The 12,141-nt window shown below is 32.0% G+C and overlaps 1 protein-coding gene across 1 annotated transcript; it reads right to left on the reverse strand.

Annotated features, from left to right (window-relative positions):
• Window positions 1-289: 289 nt before the first annotated feature.
• LOC133192848 (mitochondrial nicotinamide adenine dinucleotide transporter SLC25A51-like) lies at window positions 290-1,816 on the reverse strand. Its single transcript, XM_061328882.1, has 2 exons — window positions 1,726-1,816; window positions 290-1,281 (listed from the first exon to the last, which is right to left on the reverse strand). Exon 2 carries the CDS (start codon window positions 1,234-1,236, stop codon window positions 367-369), a length of 870 nt encoding a protein of 289 aa, XP_061184866.1. The 5' UTR covers window positions 1,237-1,281; window positions 1,726-1,816; the 3' UTR covers window positions 290-366.
• Window positions 1,817-12,141: the final 10,325 nt, after the last annotated feature.

Consider the following 12,141-nt stretch of genomic DNA (forward strand, 5'->3'; position numbering starts at 1 on the left):
ATAATCACAATCATCAACAGGGTATCATCATAGTTACCCCACTTTGGGGCATGAAACCTGGGCCAAGAAGTTATGAATTTTGATACAATCATGTCTACTTAATCTACACAACTAAAAGGTGATTGATGGATGATTTCACTAGTCTTATTTTTCCTATTCTTTGTGGTCTCATTTCCATGATTACATTTTGCAGATCATTATTTATAAATGCAAAGTAAGTAAAGTTCTATATTTTCATAAATCTTATGTAATGTTAGACGTCTTGTAAGAACTGCCAATAATACAGTAGTTCTAATAAAATATTTTATTACACATTCCATAAAATGCATTACATATGTTATAGATGCTAGATAAATAATTCATAAATCAGCTAACATGATTATTTTTTCTAGAGCTCCTACTAAAAAGCTTAACCATGAGAAATTCATATGTTGCATTTACAATGCCCCAAGAAAGAAAAGACCTCGTAAAATTGATATGAACTCCTCGAAAGAGTTTGCGGATACTATGCTTCCTTTCCTCTTGCACAATTCTGAGGGTATGAACCAGGCCTTCAAACGTTCCCCCGACCTTACTCTGCATCTTAACCTTCACAACATTCACAGGATAGAACAGCGTGCTGAGAAAGGCTCCCAGTGCTGCCCCACAAATAAAATCTTGTGTAGTTCTCTCTAGCACTGTATCAGGATGAGGAAGAGCATTCATTAAATAGTCCCTGCCGAGAAAGAATAAAATATTGCTTCCACAGTTCCGAAGAAGTATTGCTGAACCACCTCTGTAAAATTCCTTCACACCATAAATGGATCTCAACTCCTTTGCAGCATGTCTCGCATTTTCAAATCGATGGTTGTAATTTTTATCCTGCATAAGTACTTGAATTCTCTCAAAGGGTAGCAAAAGAGCCTCCAGTGCCCCAGCAAAGGTGGCTGAAACAATGCTATTAAAATATGGAGTCTGTGGATATTGTTTGTTCAAATAATTACAAGACTTGTAGTATATTCCAAACATCAATGTCATTGATGCAGTTTTCTGTATCAGTGGAGGAAAGAATCCCCTGTACAGGTTACTTAATCCTTCAGTCTGTAGTTGTCTGAGGGCAGCAAAAGTTCGCACTCCTAACAGTTGCTGGCGGAACATGACTTTGTTGATGGGAAAAGTGACTGTAATATTAACAAACGCAGATCCCCAGCCACAAACAAACTCTGCAGAGCTATCTTCTGATTCAGAAAGGACCATCCTTGGTGATTTTTCATAGTCACTATAGTATTATGGATTATGGGACTAGAAGAAAAAAAAAACAAATTGGTTATACATATGTATTTGTTTCAAGACATTATAGTGAAACAGAAAAAAATGCTACGACAATTAAAAAAAAGTAATTTAAAATTGCTTGTCAAAGAAAAAGCTGACAACTATTCAAAACTTTTTATGAGATTAATTAAGATGCTATTCCCAAGAGATATGAAGAAATACCATTTTCTATACCAGTGTTAAATATTTTTTTTCAATATATATTTTTTTCAATATATCTTTTGTGACTTACAAATTACTATTTATTAATCAAAGATTAAATTCTGTAATAATGTATTGATCAAGCCACTTCTCAGATTTTCAAATAATTCATTTATTGTCTTCAATTTTTTTTAAACTTGTGTATGGGGAATTCATAAGATTCATAAAATGTTTTTCAACAATCATAAATCTTTAAAATTTCCTGAAACTCACCTTTAAAGATTATGAAGCCCTCCATTTGAACCAGTCTTGCTCTGCTCTGCCTTAAAATACTTCATGAGTTGACGCTATCTGTTTTTCTTAATCTGTAGAAAACATTGAAATTTGATATCAGCTTAAGAAAAAAATCATATTTCATGCTACATTGAACATGTGTTGAAAGAAAAGGCACAAGCTCAAAATTAATAAGAATAAGGTAATTGTAAACATTCGAAATTTTGAGTAACTGATACTTGCACAGCTATGAATATGTTTTCTCATCATATTATGTATTTAACATGTACAGTCTTTAATGGAGTCATTGCCAATATGGTATCACATTTCAGATTGCGTTGAAAAGGAAAATACATTTTCTGCACATTTTTCACATGCAAGTTTGAAGAACAACAAAAAAATGTTTTTAAGATCATATAATATATACATTATGTACATGTTTATAAATTACTTAGATATCTATATTCTCGAAGTAAATCGGAGAAAATAAGGGGGGGGGGGATAAATACACCTACGTTTAAGAATTTATCTGATTACCATCTTAATCATGTACAGTTTTCAAAGAAAATGCAAAAATCGACCAAAATCCCGAACGATCAGAGGATCCATAAAACACTACAACACTTTGTATCAAACCAGCTTGTGACCAGTTTCGACAAGGTCTACAGAAGAGAGAAAACTCGGGAAAATTCCAATTCTAAGGTACTACGTGTTACATGCATATTCAATTACGTATCTAAACAAACTGAATTTATGTACATAACGTACTTATTGAATAATATTGCGCTCAGATGAGTTGTAATTAGTAGAAAAAGTTTCTGTACCTGTAAATCAGTGTGATCGTGAGGTCTGATAGGACGTCTATGTTATTGTAAGGAATCCCGAGCCCGAGGATAAATATTTTAGCCCAATTTAAACATCATTTTCGTTCTAAATTCATTTGATGCAAAAGATACTGTGTTTATGAGACAAAGTGAAAGAAAATTATACTACAGCGTGCACAGATCCAAGAATTTTTCCCAGGGGATGGAAAGTTAGGGGGGGGGGGGTATCCATTTCATCCAACTCGGAGTAATTTTGACGTAGACCTAAGCAAAAAACATCCTACGTTACAAAGGACCTTTTTGCGATTTCATAATGCTTAGTAATGCTGTAAACCTCATTTGAATCAAAGTTTGAGGAAATACCAGCTAAAACTATTATTTTGTTATATTGATGTGAGCTGCATTTTTGAGAATTTTATTTTGCTGTTAAAATGTGTTATTATAATAAATTTGTAATTTAAACCATTTTGATCAATTAGACAGAAATGAAGCATCAAATTGTTTCAGATTAAAGGATTCTGTACAATCAAATACTTTGTAGTGTTAAATAAGAAATTAATATTGTAGAGGACGATAATAATATAATTTTGCTTCAATCAAAGCTTATAAATAGTTCTTCCATATATTCTTCCAAATATGAACAACAGAAGTTTATAAACGTTCTTTTTTCTGTCATTGAAATAGTTAATTAATGTTGGCTGATTAATTAATTTATTTATTTTGAGAATATCTTGGAAAACTATCAGCGAGAAATTTACATTACATTCTAAAGTACATGTACATGACCTTAATTTGCAAGGCTCATTATTATAACTGCATTTTGTAAGAACTTGGTTTTAATTCCACATCTGGTAATCCAACTTGTACTCACTACTCTAAAGGTTGAAGCTTCAATGATTCATATGTCGACTCGATATATACCAGTGAACTTGAAATAAATGACACCACTGAGTCTGCCATATCGGTTTCATCTTTGGAGTTTTACTGACTATAAACGATAAGGGCTAACTAACAACTACATGTAAATTGTATGACAAACGAGATGACTTCAACTTTTCCATCGTCAACTTTCCTTATTTATGTAGTAATATTCCGCTATCACCTGCATATGGTGTCCATGTCTCCCAACTTCTTTGATACTCAAGAGCATGCTTTATCAATTTTTAAACCGAGGCAGACCACTGACAGATAAGTTGATGTTACAGGGATATCAACAACCTTGTTTAAAGTCAGCATTTCTTAATAATTCTATGGTCGTTATAATGACATTGTTAGCAAATATAATCTAATCAATGAGTCGTTTTCTGCCTGACATATTTCATACCAATTGTTAGATCTTTGTTTTTTGTACTAAATTTAACTACAGAATATTCCGTCTTCCTGATCAATACATAGGGTTCACGGTAGTGTTACCTGTTAACAGGGGATACTTACTCCTCCTAGGCACCTGATCAAACCTCTGGAACTTCCAGGGGTCCGTGTTTGATGCCCTGTTCACAGATTTGTATTGTTTGTAGATTGTTTAGGATCGATCAGTGTTAGTTATATTTTAAAACATTTTTCATACGTATAAAAGGGGTAGAGTACTAGGATTTTTGTGATGCATTGAACATACAAGCAGCATTTCTCAGCTGATCAAGAAGCGAAAGTAAACAAGACCATACAGTTGTATGGGTAGACTTAGCGAACGCCTATGGAACTATTCCATATGTCGATACAGAAGTCACTATAACATGTATGTATACATGTACATGTATCTATATATAAACGTATTGGGAGAGGTATCTAGTATCATTGGCAAATGGCTTTCAAACCGAAGAAATCAAGATCTCTGATAATTATTTAAAAGTAAAGAAGGATCACTCATCAACATCAATTGTAGGTGCAAGGAAAGTCATTCCATCTATAATCGACAATCCCATCAAGTGCTTAAGAAAGTGAATTGATGATTCATTGACAAGGTCAGCAAGATCAATATCAGAAAGATTGTACAGCAGATGTCGGAGGGAATGAAGACCATTGATAAGACTGATCTACCAGGAAAGCTTTGGCATAGATATACATATACCAACATGAATTCCTGCTAAGAATAGCTTGGCCACTTTAAACTAAACCACCTTGACATTAGTCGAGATGCTGGAAAGAACAACCAGTAATCATCTTTAAAAACGGTTTGGGGTTCCTCCAAGTTTTACACCCATATGGCTGTAAAGCAGGAGTGCAATAGTGGAAGAATTCAAAGTTGGCAAAGCTATGCTTGTAATGACTTTGGAAGATTCTAAAGATGAAAAAGTAAGTCAACATAGTTAGATCAGTGGCAGTAGGACGACAAGATCTTGGAACACGGAAAGGATACTACTGGAAAATTACGAACACTCGAGAAAGACAAACATGGCTCAAATTTGAGGAGTAATATGGCAAAGCAAATGAAAGAAAGAACACAAAATATGAAGATTTGATGGATCGAGAGCCGAGGCAGAAGATGGAGCTTTTCTGTCGAGGTTGATTGCAGAGACGTCCTTGTACAGTCATGCAGTGTGGAGGTTGTTCTCTGCATTAGGAGTGAGTGACCGATGCAGAAAGGAGCAGAACAGAAAACGGGCCAAGCGAAGGAAAAAGTAAGTTGTTAGATATAAAGTAAGAGACTATAGTAGCTGAAAACTCATAACCGATGTTCAGTGATTGATCACCACTGTGGAATCCCCATCCTGAAAGAATACCGAGTTAGGGGTCGAAACACACGATTAGGGATAGTCTAGACTGAGGACATTGGCGTGCTATAAGTAATTCCATGAGTATTGTATACTATGATAAATAACAATTACCGAATATAAAGCAGAAGGTTTAAAACATAAGTCTCAATTTTACGAATCGCAATATTTAAGATATGAATTACAATGTTACAAATCACAAGTTTTTGAATATAAATCCAGATTTATGAATATGAATAACAGGTTTTCGAATGTAAATAAGTTTTATCAAATGAAACATGTTTTGTATAAAATGCAATTATTTACACTCAGTAACTGGAATTTTTTATTGTATGTACATTGTACATTGATATAAGAATTCAGAACTGTAACACCCCAAGTTACATGTCTTGGTGCACCCACACTAAAAGTATCATGATCAAACTGTAGCATTACTATTTTTGCATAATTTCAAATACTGTATATCTGATTGAACAACTCAACATCTTGTCATTTCGAGTAAAACTTTATTTTATTCGAAGCACATAGTTACATGTATTGTACATGTAATTTTATATTTTCGTGGGATTACAAAAAAAATTACAGAACTTGATATTATAATAATAAATGCAATTGTAAATTCTGTATTTACTACTAGTGTATGACTTGACTGTTGAGGACTTATGGTGAACTAGTGGGAGACGCAGATTTTCCCATGCCATCGCTAGTTCCGGTGGCTAAATTAGTAAGCATAAAGGGCAAGTTTGTCACTGGCATCCGAGGCACTGGTTCAAAGAGACTCTGCATCAAGAGGAGTGACCATAAGTTGTCCGTTGGTAATATGTCCAATCCATTACCCCCTAGCAACATCATCATAGGCAGGTTGGAGTAAAGATTCCGTGGCGATTGTGTTCCCATCACTAAATTACAAAGGAAATATATATAGTTAAGGAATAATAGTACAGTGTGTTAAAAATGAATGTCAATTTAGTCTTATCAAAGAATTTTGCATACAGTAACAATGGCAGCGAAATCAGAAGCCATGTTCAATGGTGGAATTCGTTTCACGTTCTTATCTCTCTCTCTCTCTTTATATATATATATATATATATATATATATATATATATATATATATATATATATATATATATATATATATTAACATCCGTTCTACAGTAAGATTTACAAATGAATGCATAATTTTGTTTATCTTACTTCTGGACATCATGAGAGCCATTACATATGGATTGTCCGTTAAATCTACAAATAAAGATTATTGTTTGTTGGTTATAATATTACAATCTCCAGAGAAAATCAGTTTGTAAGACGTTACATAATTTGTGCTCTTTGAATAAAATTGTATTGAGAGAGGATGCTCCGCTTCGTGGCGCCCTTGATAACTATGAGATGTGGGTTGTAAACATGCAAATAAAAAAAAAAATAAAAAAAAAAAAAAAAATTAAACGGAAAGCAGCTCCCTCTCTGATGCGAACATGGTCCAGTTATATTGACTTTAAAATATTTTATTTCAAGTACATTTTCTTACATATTTTCTTATTTCTGTTGATGACATATTTTTATATATTTCTAACCACTTGTGTAGAAACTTGCACGGAGACTGTTCTGGCTGACTTGTTCACCCTGACTCGTCCTGGAACTTCCTGTTGATCCGGAAGTCTGTCCGCAACACAGACCCACACTACACAACACAAGGATTGTAATAATCAGCTTCATTGTACTGCTATAGGGCATCTAACAAAGAAAATATATATCTGACAAGAAATTTGTAAGTTTTATGTAAAATCAAGTGGAATTACTGAGGATCATTCTTCAAAAAACATTATGCAAATAAGAAGAATATACAAAAGGTGTTAGTGTGTTTATAATGATTATCATTTCTTCTCTTGATATGCATTTTTGGATAAAGTAAAAAAAAAAAAACTAGAGTTAAGAAAATTGTTTTCATATTTGTTCTTCAGAATAGCGCAATAGCATAAATAACAACATTTAGATCTTAGCAACAGTACGAGTCTCTTCAGCAAATTAAAGTGCATCGTACTGTAAGCATGTTTGACTTTAATTTCCTCCACATTAGGGTGAATTTTCAAAAAAGGACCAAACACATATTAATCAACCTGCACTAAAAATACAAGCAATGAAAATAGATTTCTATGTCTCAGCATGTGTCTTTAGATAGTGTCTGAATACCCGCCAAATATCTCAGTGATATCTCAATTCACAAAAAGTAATGCCCAAAACTGATGCTAAAAATGTCAGGAGTGCAACACCGTTTGTGACATTTTGAAAATTCAATATTTTTTGAAGATTTGTAAAATAAAGAATAATGGTTTACGTTGGAATGTTTACTTCCTGATAAACGAATGGTTTACGACCTGGTAATACTCGAAGTATTGAGCTTTAAATGTAGACTGTAGCAACTTTTGTTTGACCAAGTTGTAGTCATAGCTGATGTTGAAAAAAAAATGTTATACCATGTCAGGAGTGTAACAGAAAAACTGTAGTATTACCAAAAACATCGATTTTAAAAATCTGAAAGACAATTAAGTCAAAAAGGAATTATCAAAGTGTAAAGCAATAACTGATATACAATCTAAAACATAAATCACAAGCAGCATTAATGAGACTCAAGTATCTGTGCATACCCAATAATGTCAAGAGTGCAACATTTGATGTTTAGCTCCCCAGCATGAAAAAAACTTTTATCAGTAAATGATTCTCTGGTTTTTATTTGGAAAATAAAGACTCAAAGAACATTTTTACCAAATAGGTTTATCAATTCCAGGGTCTGTCTGTGTCTCAGGTCTATATTTCTATGGTCAGGAGTGCAATACATTTTTTTTTTAGATTCAAGTGACATGATGAAAAGACTTCTATTCATGCTAAGGAATATTCATTAATTAATAATGATCTATTTGAATAATTTAGTACTAAATTATTGACAGATTTATTATTAAAATCCATCTCTTTTTCAATTTTATCAATTCAGATGTGTTTTTATCTTTTCTTTGATTTTTTATGAATGTAAAATGACTGAAAAATTGTTATAAAATTCAACTAGTTCCACCTCAACTTCACTGAAACAACGGTACAAGTTCTGGTGCAATTTTCGCTTCACAATTCTAATTTATAGACTCCTATGCTCTTGGTCAGGAGTGCAACAAATATGTTAGAATTCTTGATGATCAAATATGAATAAATATAAAGAAAAAAAATGATGAGAAGAATCTTTCTGGTTGACCCCAGTTGCTAACAGTGTTTGTCCTGTGAAGAAAAATATACTATAAAATATATTTTATCTTTTAAATATATATATTCAATCTAGTTTTTTGACATAAATAGGGAATAATCCAAGATATAAAGTCAAGTTTAAATACTTTCGTGTGTTTTAATTATGAAGTATCGGACTATACATATTGCACAATTTCGTTACCACTTGAAGTTGCACTTTATGAATTTTTGTGTTCTATGGTTTTATTTTTTAATTTTACTGCAGTCAGGAGTGCAACAAAACTTCTTTTTTTTTTTAAATTATCAATGATCTTCATCTATCTTTACTTAAAAATAAATTGCAAAAAAATTGATACTACATGTATTTGATGTTCAGAAAATTATGTCTATCAACTAATTACAGACATTTTACAGTAAATTCAGAGAATAGTTTTCATCACTTAATACATTTTTAAATACAATGTAGATATGTTACACATTGCATATAATCATGTTTTGAAGTTTTGAAAATATGGAAAAACTTGCCGTAAATGATAAAAATATCAAAACGACGAACTGATTACAAAGAATGGGTTATTGTGTGTTATAATTTTTAAAACAATGTTAAATAAAATACATATCAGATGTCAGGAGTGCAACACAATAATGTAAAATAGGGTCATTTCAATATCGAGTATTTTTTGTAAGGAAACTTGTATATCAAAATTCTTTTTTGGCTTAGATTCAAAGAATTGACCTAAATGGACAAAAAGTGATTTGGGGGAATTTTATTGTTTCATATTTCTTTAATATTAAAACTTTTCAAACCAGAATTGAAAAAATAATGTTTGTTTGTTTGTTGTTTAACGTCCCTCACGAGAATTTTTCACCCATATGGAGACGCCACCACTTGCCGGTGAAGAGCTGCAAATTTTGCCCTATGCTCGGCACTTACGGCCATTGAGCAGTGAGGGATCTTTTTCGTGCCAACACCTACTGCGACACGGGACCTCGGTTTATACGGTCTCATCCGAAGGACCGGTCTCCACGTCCCACAGTGGGATTCGAACCCGCGACGTAAGGATCAACTCCTTACTCCGCGACTCTAGAGCAGACGCTCTAACCACTGCGTCACGTGGTCGACAAAAAAATAATGTAAAATAACAATCAAAAAGCCAATTTTTTCCACAGATACAAGAGAAGAAACTCAATTAAGGATTAGATCTGATCATTTATATCCCTGATCCCATTTTGAAGCATAAAAAACTATACTTTCTTTTCATTATGTATTTGAAAAAGTCTTTTAGGATGTTGTGATATTTTCCTTTTTTTTAAAAAAATAAGTTTTACTAATAAAAATTTTGAAACTTTTTTAATCCAAATGTCTATTCTATTGCAACTTCAGGAATTTTAACTGGAATGCATATACAATATAATGATATAAATGAAAAATATGTTATGGGTAGTTGAATTTTTTTTTTTTAAAAATTCCATTATGGTGGTCATTATTTTTGAATTCATCCATTAGTATTTAAAATAAAATAAAAAATTTTTTACAGTGCATATACTAGCTACATTAAGAGTCTTACTGGCAGAGAAATTTTGTGATTCAGGGAAGAGCAAGACTTTATCATAAGCATTTACTGTAGCTGAGACTTGGCCTAAAACTTGTTTTTTAATAAATGGAAATACATTAACGATGAGCATCTCCATTTATTAACACATGTAAATAAATTCTGTGCCAAGTGTCAGCAACAGTTCATGTACCTTGCAACTGTTAGGAGTATCTCCATTTATAAACTGGTCTGTAGGAAGCAATTTCAGGGGAACACAATCCATCCCAAATTCCTTGACAAGCTAAAAGGGAAAATACTTTTTTGTTGAATAAGGTTCGTTTTGTAAATACATATTGGCCGGGGTGGGGGCAGCCTCCCTGTACCCCCCTTCCAATGGGTTTGATTATACCGGGTACTAAACTAGAGACAAGTACAGGAAATTGTTGTGATACAGTATTGTTCTTTCATCCTTTATTTTCATATCAATTGTAATACTACATGTATTTGAATACTTTAAGCTTTGTATTTCTTGCAAAATAAAATTGTAATTTCTCGTAATGACAATAATTATAGATTATCTAAATTCATTTAAGGTCGTTGGAGAACACATACATTTTTGTTCAAATTTGAGTGAACATGAACCTTGCTTCAAACATTTTCCCCGAAAATCATGAAAAAAGAAACTAAATCTATGTTAAAGTAAGTTAAGCTACATGACTTAAAGTTTAATTATTTTGTTGCAAGATTTCTCAGTCGTATGTAGAAATATATAAGGACAAAAAAGAATTTTGAACATCATATAAAATCTACAATTTCTTAATATTTTAGGAATTTGATATAATTTGCATAATTTACAACCAAAATTAGTCCAAAAATGTTGAACATGAATCCAATTTTTACATATAGCAAATATGGCCTCTGAATAAATTTCAATTTTGGTGGCGTTTTATGGCTTTATAGGACGGCATAGATTTTACGAACCAATAGGTCTGTGGAGGATGTTCAGTAATTTGGATGAGTGAAATACAAATATAAGATTGTTTTATCTGCTTTTTAAAATCGTTCTAGGAATTTTAAATTAAATATAACGTGACAAAAGATTTAAGATTTGTGAATTTTAAGAATATCTTAATTTAAGGACTAATTCTACTTTTTCAAATAATCTTATAGGCACTGTAGTCAGTTAGTCGGAATTTTTCTTGCATGGTGGAACCAAAAACAACATTCAAAAAAATTTTCTTAAAAAAAAAATAGTTTTTTCTCTAAGTGCGATATTTGAAATTCAATGAAAAAAGTATTGACTGCATGAAAAAAGCAATCTGTAATGTAATCCTGAAAAAAAATAATTTACTAGTTATTGAACGAGTATTTAATTCCAACGTATACTTTTTTGCTACAAGCAATTTCAAATTACTGCTCAGACATGCTCAACGTATCAATTAAATCAATGCATTTTAATTTTTTACATTCGTATTAAACAATACGCAAGTGGAACCTACCGGGGCTGTTTTCTTCTCCATCGATCTAACCACAGTGATAAAAAAAAATTACAATGATTGAGAAAAATGCTACCCTTTTTCTGTTAAAAAAATCGTATTAAATTTTCAAATTACTAGTATTCAGTTCTGAAAAAAGTGGTGATATTTCTTACCTAATGAATATGGCGAAAGAAGTAACCAGCTGTACATGTGAGATAGTGTATATAAGGTTCAGAGATCTAATGATACTAAGTATTAATGATAAATTTGTAATTGTCATACTTGTCAGCTTATTTGTATGATAAGCTCCTCAGCCTGCACACGATGCACTGGGTAATTTATCCTCTAACTAGATACAGTGTTATACCTGTAATATTGTGTTTATTTATGTTCATCAAAGGGACAGAAAATGAAGATAGCTCAGAGCAAGTAAAAAGCGGGCTATTTTCCTATTACGAAGTCTGAAATAATTTTTTTTTTACTTTAAACTGTGCGATTTTGGAGTTTCACTCAAAAAGTAATCGATCCTTTACTATTTTTTTTTTAACTTTTCACATCTTTAACTTTTGCAATGTGCAAACATGAAAGTACTTTTAAAAAAACTTTAAAAATATATATACTCGTTTTGGCTACTTTGAA

This window comes from Saccostrea echinata, unplaced genomic scaffold (assembly GCF_033153115.1).
Source record: "Saccostrea echinata isolate AGI-Se365-2 ecotype Australia unplaced genomic scaffold, CSIRO_AGI_Sech_v1 ptg000001l, whole genome shotgun sequence".
In the NCBI taxonomy this organism is placed as follows: Eukaryota; Metazoa; Mollusca; class Bivalvia; order Ostreida; family Ostreidae; genus Saccostrea; species Saccostrea echinata.

Coding starts and splice junctions, on each gene's coding strand:
- LOC133192848 (XM_061328882.1), bottom strand. CDS start 1,236: ATGGTCCTTTCTGAATCAGAAGATAGCTCTGCAGAGTTTGTTTGTGGC.